This window comes from Metopolophium dirhodum, chromosome 1 (assembly GCF_019925205.1).
Source record: "Metopolophium dirhodum isolate CAU chromosome 1, ASM1992520v1, whole genome shotgun sequence".
NCBI classification, from domain to species: domain Eukaryota; kingdom Metazoa; phylum Arthropoda; class Insecta; order Hemiptera; family Aphididae; genus Metopolophium; species Metopolophium dirhodum.
Window position 1 is genome coordinate 65,206,704 of NC_083560.1, and position 17,149 is coordinate 65,223,852.

The window sequence follows — 17,149 nt, forward strand, 5'->3', positions numbered from 1 at the left end:
ACACAAGCGACGATTACACGAACACAATAATATTTTTTATCTTTTAAAGTATTATTTAGATACCATCGTAGTTGCACATATTAAACACACTTTATCACTCTGCTAATCGCGTCTTATCGTCGCTTGTTTCCTAGACTTATGTACGGGTGAGGTTACACATTATAATTCAAAGACACGACTCGTGACGAGTGTGAATGGAAGAAAAAAAAAGATGTATTTTCAATATTAACCTGTGTTTCAGGTCAAATTTATTTCGAATATAATAATTTTTCCCAAAGTAGTTTCCATATGACATTTTAATTTTTACAAGTTCGACACAAGCATATAATACACACAATATATATAACATGTATACGCACACACAAGGTATATATATTTATATATAAATATATGCTTCAATCTTCATAAGCTATTTTATATTATTACACAAATTCTTCATGAATAATTCAGCAAAATAAGTGACATTTTTTTTTTTTTTTTTTAACACATTCAAACATTTATTTTGGCACTTAAAGACTACTTAAAAAAAAATGAGAAAAAATAATAATAATAATAATAAATAAATAAAAACGGGTCAACAGGTTTGGTCACACACGTTTTGCCGCGCGTGTACACATGATAAAAAAATACATAACAACAAAGCGTAGGTCACTACATATTATAATATATATAAAATATTATATATTGTGCACGCGTGTGTGTTCGCGCGAGCGCGTGTGTGCATTTTGGTACAATCTCTCGACCCCGCGATGGTGAAGAGTGGTGTATGGTCTCCACCTGGTGGGTGGGTGGGTGGGTCGAGAGGGTGGAATACGAAAAATAAACCCGTCGTCTCGGCGCGCGCCGGACGGTTAAATCGAACCCAAAAAAGCAAAAACCGCGACCGTCTTCAAGTATTCATTAATTTGGAGATGAGTAAAATAAAAAACCGAAACTAAATCCACTAAAGAGGATGCAATATTATTGAGTTCCGCGTGAGAAGTGGCGGTCGACTCGAGCCCAAAAAAATCGTTATCATAGCACGCACAAGTTATAATACGGATGAGAATAATGAATCATTATTAATGAAACCAATACATTTATAGTGTTGTAAAGAGTTCGGAACGGTTAAGACACGAATGTATGTAATTGTAAATGTAATTGGCAAACGAAAGTAAAAAAATATCGGTCTATTGCGGTGATAAAAAATTGGCTATCGTCGAATTAATGATGATATCACTATTAGCAATATTATTTTATATTTGGATTATTATTATTATTAACGCGCAGCACAATGTTGTCATATCATGTGCTCACACACACACACACACACCCGTACGCCTTCACACGCACACTGGCGAAACACGGGATTATTATACTACGGCTTAATACACAACAGTAAGTCAAATCGTATTTTGTAATAATAATAATAATAATTAGATATAATAATAACAACAATAGGGTTTATTATAATAATAGGTAAATATTAATATGTAGGTATTATGTAAATTTAATTTCAAACAACATATTATTATTATCGTCGAGTATATGCGTGTATAATAATCGATAGTTTATAGGTAAGAATAATAACAATAGTTATCATTATTATCATCATGAGTTTTAATTGAATATTTACAACACAGCTCTATATATATATATATATATATAAATAAAATATAAATATATAGGAAAGTATACTAAGACAAGTATACACACGTGTAACACTTATCAATATTGTTTGAGATATCGCGGAGTCGGAGTCGGAGTCGGAGTCGGAGGAGGAGGATCCGCCGCCGCTCGAACGATGGTCCGTACATCCGATAGTAAAAATATTATTATTATCTTTGTCAAACAATATTGTGCGCATTACTGGCGAACAAAACATCGCCGGTAACGTTAACATCATATTCAGCAATTATTATTATATTATTAATATGAATAAATCATAAATAGGCAAACAAAAAAAAAAAAGTGTTCGGCGACACATACACATACACAATAAACATAATAATGTGTTATAAATCATAAATGAGACAAATGAAAAGTAAATATTATCATCGTGTAAATTATTATCGTTTTACATGGCGTAGAAGCTGAATCGGGACCAAAGTCATTTTCCACGAATTCAGATCCGAATTTGATATTTAAAAAGCCAAATAATGGCGAGCGCGGGCGGGGGGGTAGGGGTGCAGGCCAGCGGGCCGGCGCCCAAACACAAATCATATTACAGTTTAATTATTCATAATTGTTATCAAACTTAAATTGGCGTACACTTGTCATAACGAGGAGGATAATTATTATCAATATGTATAGTTCGTATAGCTAGTTGTCGCGCGCACGGTGCAAACGGCACACTCTATCGATTGCGGGTATTAAAAACCACGGATTTACACACGTCGGCGACGGAATGAGAAAAGGGGAGGTGGGGGAAGGGGGGGGGGAGATCCGCTCTAGGAGATAAAACAGTCGACGGCGACGCAAAAAAAAAAAAATAAAACAAATAATACATACTAAAATCCGGTTTTGGCAAATTGGTTGGGGGCGGGGGGTGAGGGGAGGGTAACAACTACCACGCGGGGTGGTGATAAATTCATAAAAACGTGTACGCGTTTAGCGAAAAAAAGGAGCGCGCGGACAAAATTGAAATAAAAACTAAATCAATCGTCGGCATCGACGAGATCGCAGTTATATATAAAAAAAAAAAAAAAACATAATAAATATATACCAAAAAAACCGGACAAGGTTGGTGGCGGTGGCGGAGTTGGCGGACGGTGCGAAAACTGTTCAATGAATGTTGGAGTTGGCGGCGTTAGGAACTTGTCTGGTCGGATCGTTTTCCATGTCGGACGACGTGGACCCGGGTCTCTCCTGTTGCTGTTGCTGCTGCTGCTGCTGTTGTTGTTGTTGCTGCTGCTGCTGCTGCTGCTGTTGTTGTTGCTGCTGCTGCAGATGCTGTTGGTGTTGCTGCTGCAACTGTTGCAACTGCAACTGCTGGTGGTGGTGCTGCTGGACGGCGAAAGCGGCCGCGGCGGCCGACTGGCTGTGGTGGTGCTGCTGGCCGTGGTGGTCGTCCACAGAGCCCGCGCCCGCGCCACCGCCGTTGTTGTAGAACGAGAACGGCGATGGGAAAATGCTCATCGGATGGTGCGGGTACGGTCCTGGCTTGCCCGAACCGGCGCCTGGCTGATAGAACTGATTGTAAAACGAGCTGACCACGGCCGCGCCGCCGTTCTTGTTGTGAGGCGACTGCAAGTGGTGCTGTTGCTGTTGCTGCTGGTGCAGGTGCGGTTGCAGCGGTTGCTGCAGGCCGTTCACCACGTTTATGTCTGCGGGCGGCGGCGAGCCGGCCATCTGCGACGACGGCGATGGGGAACCTCCACCGCCAGACTGTGCCACGACGGCCTGTTGCTGGGCCACGAGTTTGGACAGGTGAAGTGGATCGAAAGAAGGCATGGCTGTGCTCAGGTACGGGCTGACGAGTCCTGCCGACGAGTAACCGTCGAAGGAGTGCAGGGCCGGGTGATGGGCGGTCGAGAAGTATGGCATCGGGAAATTGAAGTTTGAAGCTCCGCCTGGCCCACCACCGGCGGAGACTACTGGAAAGGTATGAAAATTCGTCTGTTTATGATGCGAGCTATGGTGATGGTGCAAGTTGTTGTTGCCGGCGGACCCGTGCAGCATGCCACCGTTGTTGTTGTGAGCGCCGCTTATGTTGTTGTTATTGTTGTTATTATTATGCAACTGGATCTTGGGCTTGCGCCGGGGACGGTACTTGTAATCTGGATGCTCCTTCATGTGCAGCGCCCGCAGCCGCTTGGCCTCGTCGATGTAAGGCCGCTTCTCGGTCTCGTTGAGCAGCTTCCACTCGGCGCCCAGACGCTTGCTGATCTCAGAGTTATGCATTTTCGGGTTGTCGTGGGCGATGAGCCGGCGCTGAATTTTCGCCCAAACCATGAACGCGTTCATTGGCCGCTTGATGTGATCGGCCTTACCCGGGAGCTGCTGCTGCTGCTGTTGCTGTTGCTGTTGTTGCTGCTGTTGCTGGAGAGTTTGCTGTTGCTGTTGCTGTTGCATGACCACGGCGGCTGGCGGTGACACGGACGACTCGAGGGTGCGACCGTGGTGATGGTGATGGTGATGGTCCAGTATGAAATCGAAATTACCCATGTGTGGAGGACCGTCCATGATTCCAGAGAGACGATGAATGTGCCGGTCTCGAATGCGATTGTAGTCTGCTGTGGAAGATCTGATTTTCTGGACGAGATGCTTCTATCGAGCCCAGACGACGGGGGATGAAAATCGCCGCGCGCGCTCGTCGGATATTTGAACAGTTTTTTCACCCGACGGTAAAATTATGGTTCGTGACCGAAGACACTCGCACTGCGATATTGCTGGACGAGCAAAACGACAAATAAACACGCGCACAATTGTAAGACAATTTATTATATTATAAATGACGAACGAAAAAAACAATCACTGGAAAATTGGTTTGCGGTCGTACGGACGGACTGGCACACGAGACGACGACAGGACGGGACGCGCGACGTCAGACGAATGCAAGCAGTACGGTACGCGCGATGGGACTGAGTTACAGAGTGCGACGACGACAGCGACGTTGCTCCGCGTGTACCGTCGACGGCGGCGCGGCGGTGGCGGCGGCTGTAGGCGGCACCAGTACGCCGGCCAATCACGACGCACAGCCGCTTCCCACTGCTGCGGGACGATGACAATCAATCATTATTTTTCTCTTTCTTTTCTCTTCCTCTTCTCGTCCTTTTCACGCCACCGCGCCGCCGCCGCCCTTTTCTCGCGATTCTTCGACTTCTCTTTTTTCTTCCTTCTCACGCTCGCCGGCGCGATATTCCCTTTTTATTTTTTAGAGCATCTTTTAATAATTTAATATAATGTTGTGGTTTTACGGTGCGAGTACGCCAAAACGCGTTATTATCGCGCATCGCAAGCGGTGGTGTACCAACCGTGGTACGGTGCCTTACCGTGGTCGGTACTCGGTGCAACCACGTATGGGGGGGGGGGGGCATGCAGGGAATGCGATCGCATAAGGTTTGAACTGTTTGTTTTGTAGACTTCATCGTAATACGAACAGAGACCCAAATGACCCGTATAACACTTTTTAGAAAACAACAAGACTTGATCATGCACGACGTGACAAGAATAGTTATGAAATTATATCCTTTTCGATAAACTAGTCTTCATAATAATAATAGTTATTAATGTTAATCCATGACCTATTTTTTTTTTTTAATAAGAATCTGTAACATCAATACATGTGGGTATGGGTAATCGTAGATATTTTTGAGGTAATAGTATGAGCATTGGTATTTTCGGGGAGCACATATTTTGATCAGCGGCTGACTTACGACAGAAGTCAGCGCACACCGTCCGGTTACAACCGCAGCGGTAATGAACCGTCCGAAGTTCCCACGGCAGAGGGGTTTTATCCGGCCGTCGGAGTAAAATTAACTTTTGTTCCGTCGCATTAATATTTTGTTAGGCCATTAAATGAGAACGATAATTATATTTTATATTTTTATTATCGCGTATTCGCGTCGTTGTCGTCGTCGTATCGAAGAAACGTTTTGTGAGTTCCCGACTATTCGTTTATTTTAAGTGTTATTAATATTGTGTTTATATTTAGAATATAGCCATGGGGGGGGGGGGGGGGTCATAGGTAAAAATGTAAAATGTTGGGTGGAAAATAAAAACGTCACAAAATGTAAGCTAAAAATTAAAATATGGTTTTAATGTAAATTCAACATATTATATATAGGTATAAATACAAAATATATGCCAAGTAAGTTTTGTTTATTAATTAAAAATTATAATTAATTGTCATAATTGTTAAGCTAACAATAGGTTATGCTGGAAGCTAATAAAAAAAATATAAAAAAATATGCCAAGAATTAGTAAAGTTAATATTTGCATTTTGCACTGTTAATTGTTCATTGTTCATTGTTGTACCTCTATCTATATAATAAAACTAAATAAATGTATTTTAATAAGACGTACAATAGCCAAACAAATAGTAAATCAAATAATAAATTAATTTAGTAGGTTCATTCGGTAGGTGTTAGTAAATCAAAACTTTCAAATTTCTTCGTTTATTCATTCCAAACGATAATAATAATAATATCATGTTCGATATCGACAGCCTCAATGAAATATCCTTAAACAAGTTCACCCTTCCACGATGAACGTCTTTAAAATTATAATAATAGTTCATATTATTTTGCCTCCTTGTCATCCCCCTCCCTCCTTCAAATGGGCAACAGTGAATAGCTGGTTTCAACGTTACATTGTAGCATATACCTATGCCTTAGGTACAAGCCCGGATTAAGACATTTTTAGACCCAGGGGCCAAAGTTCTAAATGAGGCCCCTGTACGAAAAAAATATATAATTATGTATATATTATTATTTAATATTAGATACCTGTTATAATAAAAAAATATATATATATATATATATATAGATATTAGGTACATAACAATAGATATAATGAATAATGTATCATTTTATTTAAAAATTATAATTTACAAGTTTTTTTCCCGCTTAATAATCATCGATTTTTTCTTAGGTGATTTATGCAGTGTTATAAAACGAAAAAAGTAATGGACAAATCTGAGGTCCCTAAATAAATTCCAACTATCGTGGCCCGGGGGCCATGTCCCCCCCCCTGGACCCCCACTTAGTCCGGGCTTGCTTAGGTATTATTATTATTACAATGATAACAAAATGATAACTGATTATCGTTCAGCCGGAAATAAATGTGCCAATGCGTAATATTCGGTTAGTTTTTTCGGCAACAATATTGTCATATTATTATTATACATTATTCTATTAAATGCAGATTACGTCACTATTATTACTGTGTATGTAGGGAAACTACAATACTAATTACCAGTTTATAATCTATATTATATTGTTGTGTATTTGTATATTATATAGTTCACGTGCGACAGGACAAGAATAATTATTATAATTGTAATCATATTAGGTATTATTCATAATATTATCATTGTCCATGGATATTATATTATATTATTAATTGGTAAAGTGATGATTTGAATATTATTGCTTTTAGGTATGTTATTAAATGATTGAATATACAAACAATTTATATTATAACTTAGTACAATATTATAATAGGTATCTATATCTTAATAACCTTTTATTCGATAGCTGTCTCTATAATAATTATTATATAATACTTCTATTTCGCAAGTACCTATACACCTGTCAATACAAAAATGTAATATGAAGTTTAAAAAATATAAAAATCATTATATTTTTGAAAAATGTTTCTACGTTTCAATACAGTTCAAGAACTTTGTTTGTCTGGGTGTGAATGAAATCATGGGGGGCAGCCGAACAATCACGGCGTTAAAATGATCCCATTAAAAAACAATGTGTTTAATTTTAGCGTTGACTGGCGAATGTTCGTTTAAAATTAAACATACGCTATCGATCGTGGACTGTGCGGTTTTATCTGGTCGGTTTACATAATATTACTGTGAATTGCGGTCTATATATAATCTAAAACATAATATAGGCCTCGGTTAATTTCGAGTGAATATTAAAATCACTATTTGTGATTCCGGCACTTCCTAGATAAATCAAAACAATTTAGAGTTTAGAGAAAAACATCCAGATATGCGGGGTTACCGAAAAAACCGATGAGAATAACCCTGCAAAATAACCCGACGTTATTCATGGACATCTAGCTATAATTATAATATGCAACATTTGAGTTTTTTTATAAGACCAATTTAAGGCGGCTGACTAACATTACAAGCAGAATTTCTTTAGCAAGACACCTGGACTCTCCGCTCTCACCTTCTCCCAAAAATATAATATACAATTTGCGATTCCACAGTGAAATTCTCTGCCCATATATAAATAATATGAGTAAAGATACTATGTTTGTCATCGGCTTATCGCTTCGCCACCGCGCGGGTGACCGTCTATTGTCCGGTGCACTTACTATTTATATTTTTTATGTACCGTTTTGAGACTTTCAAATAAATGGAAATAATAATCAAATATTATTTAGAATAGTTAATAATTGCACCTAGGCCCGTTTCAAATGGACGCGTGTCGTACGCGTTTTTAGTTTACATTGATTGAGTTCATACCGGCGAGGGAAACGCATATGAATTTAACCAATGTAAATAATAACAATGATGTAAATAATAACAAAATGATAAAATGTCCTAAAGATCATAGCGACACATTTTATTTGTTATGTTGTTGTTGTAGAATTGAATGCCAGTATAGATATTGCGGGAAATAACTCAATTGGTTTTTAACAATATTTAATAAGTCAATATATAAATAAGCTCCTATTAGGTATAACATAATATTTTGTCACTTGTAAGATAGGTATGCAATTGATATCACACAACATATTATAATATAATTATAATGGCAACCTGATTACATACTAAATTAACATGAATAATCAATACATGATTATAGTATGATAGGATGATGTGACCGTCGGAAAACAAATATTTTTATAGCCGAAAATAGTAGTTTTTTATATGAATTTTGTTTTTTTAATATCGTGTTTGTCGAAGAACTAAATGTATACATACTTTATGTTAATTCGAGTACACCGTGTACACATGTCTCGTTGTAAATATTTCGTTGACGCTCCGTTGCCGCCTAATAATAGAAACAATGTTTTCGGACATGTACATAAGATAGATGGTGGCTCGGCGCGGCTGAAATCAATCGTGATTGAGAGTAAGCAACGGCCGCTGCCACTAGTTCCCCGATGGGTGACCACTCGGGTCCATAGTGGCAAAAACCTCGCCACACATACACGTGTTGTCAACCAACCGTACCAACCCTATACCAATAATAAACCCCTAAAATAGCTGATGTCCATAGTTGCCGAGCTTTCCAATCGTTATATTATCAGTAAAACGAATAAAACTGCACTGCAATTGACAAGTACGGCAAGATAAATATTATCAAATAATTAAAGATCATCAGCGATACAAAACCATTTATTATAATTTATTGCTTTTTTTTCATTTTTGTACCGACGACGACGCCGCGGGAATGCCTTCCCAGTACTTCCGCAACGTCGCATTATAATTTATTACTTGGACGTTTTATATTGACCTTACGTACACTATACTTTGTTGATATTAATCAAACCGTGCAAATAGGTAGTGAAATCGGAATCCAGAAAAAAAATATTGAGTTTTTCGGAACCGGATGATGTATAAGTAGTGAATATAATGTGTTTGTTATATGTATAATATAAAATGTAGTATTATGTAGGTGCAGCATCTGAAAATTTTTTTTTTGTCATGAACGACCTGTCCTTTTTTTAATCTCAACATTTTAGAACACTATATTTGTTCGTTTCCAGGTATTTAAAAACATACTTTTGGTCCTACAATATAAAATAATAAATTATATCAAAAACGGAACGACACAGACAACACAATAGAGCGGATGTCTACTCTGCTTTAGATCTTAATCGCACCCACCATGGTGCACGTGTGAATTTGTAGAAGTGTCACAAATTGATTGTTTGCTGGCTGCCACAGGTCGTCTGCAGAATAATACCCTACATAAATAACAGTTCGGAATTCGGTGTAGGCATTTCTATAGATCATATTATTATAATGGTTATAATACGGTACCTACTTGTTCTCGGTTCTAATATTATGGTTAATTTCAAATGTTTTCTCGAGAAATAAATATAATATCATGGTATAATTTTTATTTTTTTTGTTGATCTTAAGCCCGACAACTATGGCCATTAACTGTTTGTAGGGGGACCACACATATCGATTGGTACACGCATGTGTGTGTGTGTGTGTGTGTGTGTGGCAAGGATTTGTCACTAAAAACCCCGGCGGTCATCCATCCGGGAACTGTAAGTGACACCGGCCGGTGCTTGCCATGAGAACACGTTTCGTGACCGAATGCAACCACCGTGCTTCATCAAGCCACTGGGCAATGGGTGTATAATTATATTATCAAATTATATTATAATTTAATAGTATTGTGATCCGCCCTCGAACGCTTTGGCACACAATTATATCATTATTATTATAATAGTCACCGTCACGTCGATTATCATTGTTATGCCTGTATACCGTTTTCCACTTACAACGTGTGCAACTGCGACACATATTATTGTAATTAGTATTTACTAATGAAGTACTATCATTTTTTAACACAATAATATATAATATCATCGTTGACAATTATTATTATTTATGCTCTCGGTGCAATCGCATTACCGCGGTTGCTTCGGGTAACCACACACGCGCGTATTGGTTGAAATATCGCGAGTTGCCCCGCCAACTGCAACTGACCTATATAGCTATACTTACGCGGTACAGTGCATCAAATTTATTGTCAATAAGACTGGTAGACAAAACAAAATAAACCGATGCCGATCGATTCACTAATATTTTGTTCATTGTTCGATATTAATTATTTATTATTATTATTATTTTTTATTCTCGCCGGAAACTTCTCTTAAAACGATTATGATTTTGCACAAAACCACGGGGTATTGTCTCGACTTCGTCGTAAACCCGCGATTGTTTCAAGTCGGAACAAGACTATACGTCATTATTATACTGTTCAGTATACATTATAATATTATAATATACCGCGTGCGTATATACCTACCGCTGCCGGTTTATTGTAAATAATATAATAAAACACTCCGTCATTATTCATTTAGAATGAAATTGCATTGCGATTCATCACTCGTAATAATAATATACGGGTGTACATTATTATTATGTCTAAATAATATAATCGTACGTTTAATTGAAACCACTGTCGTGTGTATAATAACGTCTCGTTGTCTCGGCCCAACAGTTTCATCGCACCACATTACTATTATATTATTATATTATACATTGTAATATTATAAACTCTACCTACACGGCTGTAGACTGCGCGTGTGCCTGTATAATACAGGTATAATATAATATGATATTATGTCGTTATTATACTCGCGGCTCCTATTATATTATCAAAATATACCAACATGATGATAATACGGATATTGTGTGCAATATAATATTTTATAACGGCTCGAAACCCATATTACGCGGAAAGGAAAGGAGAAAACATAATAATATTATATTATAATATAATATATTCAATAATTCCGAACAGATGTCGAAGGATCCGCAATTCGTTTCCCTCGTACACACAAAACTTTGAACACTCAACATATTTTGAGCTGATATTACTGTTTTGAGTGACTGATAAGCTATAGGTAATTATTACTAGACGGCGATGCACGGTTTGTGTTCGCCTGTTCGCTTACAACCAAAATTAATATAATGTCTGTTTGAGGTTTTGTCTGTAAAATATAATACTTTGCGTGTTCGCGAAGTGTGATGGGTATGTAAGTTGTATAACACCAAAAGTTGAACAAACATTGACGGTTAGAACTGTAAAAAATAATTTAATAACATTATTTAGTATTATTTGTTTAACGAATATCGGGCGTGATACAGAACAATTATTTTGATAGGATGTCAGCGCAATATTTGTTTTCTCTCAAACCTAAGTGCGCCACAGATAAAACGCAGTCCGTAAAATCGTTTTTTAATAATTTTTTGAGTAATCTTAGAGTAAAATTATCTATTACAAAAATTGTCGAGGAAAATATTGTTGAGGGTTTGACATATTATATTTTATTATTATTTAACTTTATATTCGACTTTAAAAATTAAAAAAAAAAATTAAAATGAATATATATTTGTTTGGGGACAAATCGATATGTGATCATCTTACTCTAAGATTACTCAATAGATAACATAAAGAAAATGATTTTGGGCGTATGCTTTTTTGACGCAAAACATAATATAACAATATACCATTATTATTATTGTAACCATTATTATTGGTAACATTATTATTGGATACCAGCTGTTCAATAGAATTTCGTTACACTTGGTACCTACGCAGGGAATTGAGAAACCTCTGTTTTTAATTTTCACCTACAAGGATTCCTATGGACTATATCTCAGTTACCATTTCAATTTTAAACATATATGCAAACCCATGCAGCATTATACTAAGGTATATTAATAATTGTTAATTATTATCATATCAATTGCGTAGTGTTCGTTTTTTTTTTTATTGTTTCATCGACCAAGTCCTGCAAGTGACAAGTGGTTATACTATCGGGTAGTGCACACAGTTTGTCCGTTTAATATCAACTATATTATTATTAGTTATCAGTTATTACTTATTACTATCATATGTGATGATAATATTATTGATGTATACTTCTAGTTACTGATGTAGTTATACAGTATACATATCGGTATATTATAATTTAAATTACCTATGTCACGGATTATTCATGGATTTGTATAATAAAATAATGCGGTCTGTAGTCTGTTGTACTTATATGGGCTATAATGGTTGTTTAACATTAAATCTACAAATAAACTACTATTTATATTGAATTTTTTGAACTATAAGCATACGGGTAAGTTGTGTAACGCTATTACTTGAAATGATATAATATATAAAATATACTAAAATTCTTAAATTAATTACGCCTTTCATACCGGAATTGTTTCATTTTTGTGGAGTATATAGGTTTTACAATTTATATTCTGAGAATATTCCTCAAAACTACATCTTGTCAGCTCCTATAGTCTATAGTCCCATAGACTATAGAGTATAAACAGAATTTAAAAAGTTAGCTAAGTTGAATTTTGAATTCAAAACACAGCTCAGTTGTCTACGATGTGTTTGTGTAATGCTATTATCATAAAGTCGATGATTTCATCCTATATCGGTCCCTTACCTAGTTCCTATTTGTTATATGAAACATCATAAATCATAATCACGGCCAACGGTTCAACATAATAATATTGTTTTATACGCGTGTGCCGATATAATATATTTAATTAAACATTATATTTATGTATAAAACATTTACGCGTGTAGGAATACCTATACGGTTTTGTATAGTCGTGTCGGCGGCGATTGAGCCGTACACCATAATATAGACCACACGGTGTAAAAAAACGCTCGACTTAGTAAGTAGAAATAATATTATTAAAATAATTAATCTTTTCTTTCGTTTTCTCTTTTCTGCCGCACTAGTGGCACTAACACACGTGCGTTTATCGTAAACAGCACTATACAGACACGGTAGGTACCTACTCTACAATACGCGTGTACGCACATATTATTATTGTTATTAAAAGCGGATATTTTTCATAATATAGTCATTTATATATTATTCTCTTTGTGCGTATTTAAACAACGCGCTCTGTGATATATAATGTGTGTGCGGTGCGCGATAAAAAAAACACGTAGGTAGGCAAGCGGACGTATATTATGATGTGTGTGGTGTAAACGTATCAGAAAGTGTAATGCACGCCAAAAGCTATATCATACGCCGAGGGTGTTTTGTGTTTATTATTTTATATAAATACAAAAAAAGAAAAGAGTAGACGCTGCGGGGCGGAATGTTTCGTTTTAATCCCCTATATTATACATAGTGATCAAGTCGTCTCCCCAACCAAATCAATTTTAACCGACTTATCGTGAATATATTATATATTTTAAACGGCGAGTGATTTCAAATAGATATAATAGATACGGATTTCGTCACCGCTGGTTTGCGGCGATCCCTCGTGGCCGTTCCAGCTCAGTGGGTTGAACACTTGAACCCACAACTGCAGAAGGTTATGTCCGAATGGAGCCTGCGTTACTTAAAAACGAACATGAAACGGTGATCTTCGAACAAATCAACAATATACTATTATATATTATAAAAGTTGTAGATATCTCTACATTCTATATAGAGCCGGTAAATTATACATACTAGCATATAATGCACATTACTATATAAAGAGCAGTGTAGACCTGTGAACTTAACTGTAGAAAAATACATTATTTTAAGCTTATTGTAAAACATGTTATAGCCACAATGTTCGAATTAGGTAGTTTTTGTACATATTTACCAAAGCATTTATTCATTAATATTTAATATTTATGCACACCTTTGAAATGTATATTGTTAAAAATCATTGATCGTTATAATAAAAAGCCTTCGAGCGGTTTAAATATTAAAAAATTATTTTTGTTACTTTCTTCAATATTTTTAATAATGTTCGTCTTATAAACGCAATTACACGTTTTGTACGCACGTGGCGCACGTCGCAAGTACCTACTTAATTAGTTATATCATTAATATAATTATAAAAAAATTTTTAATATGATGATAAATGATAATTTTGTCATTATAATTTAAAACGTTTTCCTCGCGTATGATGCACGGTTTCTCTGCCGCCCGCGACTTGCGGATTACTAAAATATCGATCGGGCACTGGCGCGTCAGTCAATAACGGAATCGACTCCGCGGAGACGTTGTGCGGATCTAGCTAGGTACCAGGCGTACGTCTATATAATATAAATATATAACGCGTGTAGCGGCGGGGCAACAATAACGGCGTTTAGCATTATATTATAATAGTATAGTATACACTTTAATGGTTGGTTAATTTTTCGAGATTCCGACGGACGACAAAAGTTAAACGCGCATTACATATATATATAATACAATATACATACATACATATATATATATATATATGGGTATACGCGCGTTTCTCGGGGCACTGTGCGATTTCGACTCGTATGATGCATATATTGTCGTTACGCATTCACACGTGCACGGGGATATTGTTGAAATAACACACACATAGATGCGAGCACAATACTAAATAACGTACTTAGAGCGAGAGAGCGAGAGAGAGAGATGACACAAACACACACGGACGCGCGCGCGCCAGTGAGCAGAGAAGGACAGTGCGATGCCATCAAATAATATATTATGTACATAAAACATCTGCTTAATTATACGTGTACGGCGCACATATTATTACGTATAGTTGTTACCGAACCATTGTTGCAAACAGAACGACGATATGTGTGTGTGTGTGTGTGTGTATTTGTATTGCGACACTGCACACTCACACACACACACACACACATACGTGCAAACATAAGTCCTGCGACACAACACGCAGTGATCCACTCGAAATAAAAAAAAAAAGTCGTATTGAATGGGATTTAAAAAAATAGAAAGAAAAAATCACGTGTAAACACCGTACAGAACACAAGGGGCGGAAGCTTAGGGGTCAAAACATATGTTACAAATGCGCGCGTATTGTGCGTGTCGAGTGGCGGCGGCGATAACGATCAATTACAAATCATTTTCACCGGCGTCAATGAGCCGTGTGCGAATTAAAACTATATATATATATATATATGTGTGTATGTATGTATGTAATATGTATGTACGTACTTAATGTATGTATATGTATGTATGTACTTAATGTATGTATATGTATGTATGTATTTATGTTGTATGTAAGTATGCGGACGAATACTGCAGTCGGTGTCCGTATATATATATATTATAATACAAAACAGTATATCTACGGAAATAGGGTGGGAAAATCACCGCATTACAATATTTTAATATTATAATGTAGGTATATATATACTGCACACTTTGTAAAAAGGCTGGCGACATTTGAAATTTTAATACTGGTATCAACGCGGAATTGCCGGTTATACGGTATTTCGGTGAATCTAGAATGCAGTTTTTTCAACCCAGGAAAATTTAATATTTTTGAACAGCGCGGGGGAGGGACAAGTCTTTACAAAAATAAAAAAAAGCTAGGGCTTAGCATAAAAAGGTGTTCTAGTTCTACAAACTGTTCTCTATCGCTATATGTCGGGGCAACCGGAAGTTTCGATGAAGTAATCATATGCAATGATGTGCGTTATAATATTATTATTCATTAGGTATGGATTTCTCCGTGAAAATATACGTGTGATTATAGTAATACATAAATATTGTAGTTAATACAGTCGAACGTGGTAAACTCGAAGTTGAAAAGCCCGGTCAGAAAGTTCGAGTCATCCAAGGGTAATACAACTATAGGCAATTCTAGGGACCGCCGACCGGGGGAAAGGTTCGAGGTATAGACGATTTCGAGTTAAAGGAGTTCGAGTTAACATCGTTCTACTGTATTATGCAAAAGGTTCACTATTCAGTTTTTAATTTACATATCTTATGAAAATTGTTTTTCACTTGATGTTTGTTATTATTCCTACTAAAATACATTCATTGATAACTTATGTACTGTTTTGTACTCTGTGACTTACTTATTGACACATATACGATAACTGTATAGCCTCGCTTCACAATCCATAGAGTGAAAATGCAAAATACACAGGTGTAGGCTGTGTTTATGGTCTAGGGCAAGGGTGACCAAATGGTGCGGCCCGTGGTAGCGCGGGCGAACTTTATCTGGCCAACAGATAAAAAATGTATATAATTCAATTTATTATTTTTGAAAGTGAATTAAATGAGGTTTACATAAATTTTCATTGTATTTTTTGATTTTGCATACTCCTGCATGCTTTAGATAAACCTCTTAGGTACATTAATGAACATAACATTTTGATGGTCCCCCAACAGAATCCTATAATAACCAAACAATCAAGGATAACTTAAACGTTTACTAAGAGTTACTAAAGAGATACTACAATAATTGGGGGCGCTCTACGTCTTGTGGGCCCCGGATTTGACCCCCTCCCCCCCACTTAATCCTGGCCTGCCTACATATTGGTTAATTTTTTTAAATGAACCCGTGACGCGTATGCAGTCTATAAATAAAAAATAACACTAATAATAATACAATATGACTGCACCTAAGTTGTGTTGTATTATTATTGTACTGTACGGTATATTGACGTATCGCGTATAATAATATAATATATGAAATATAATTTTATGTACTGTAAATTGTACACATAAAGAGATGGTTATAAATTTGTATAAAATAATAACAATACGACGTGTTACGTATGGTAAATATTCCGCATCGGGCGACGAATCAGACTTGCGACGATGGGGACAAAACGCACCCTTCGGGTGCGACAATCCGCTATAATATATTATTATTATTATTATTATTATTATTATTATGACGATGGGTACTTACACCGAGAGTGATACGCGCGCGTTTACACTCGGGCGATTCTTTTATCGACCCGTTAATTACGTCTGCTAACGTCTGGGTGTTTACAGCACGAGAGTGTAGTAATATTATTAA

At 36.6% G+C, this 17,149-nt stretch overlaps 1 protein-coding gene across 1 annotated transcript; it reads right to left on the bottom strand.

Annotated features, from left to right (window-relative positions):
* Nucleotides 1–214: 214 nt before the first annotated feature.
* Nucleotides 215–4,578, bottom strand: LOC132935138 (SOX domain-containing protein dichaete-like). Its single transcript, XM_061001601.1, has one exon. It carries the CDS (start codon nt 4,162–4,164, stop codon nt 2,764–2,766), a length of 1,401 nt encoding a protein of 466 aa, XP_060857584.1. The 5' UTR covers nt 4,165–4,578; the 3' UTR covers nt 215–2,763.
* Nucleotides 4,579–17,149: the final 12,571 nt, after the last annotated feature.

Coding starts and splice junctions, on each gene's coding strand:
- LOC132935138 (XM_061001601.1), bottom strand. CDS start 4,164: ATGGACGGTCCTCCACACATGGGTAATTTCGATTTCATACTGGACCAT.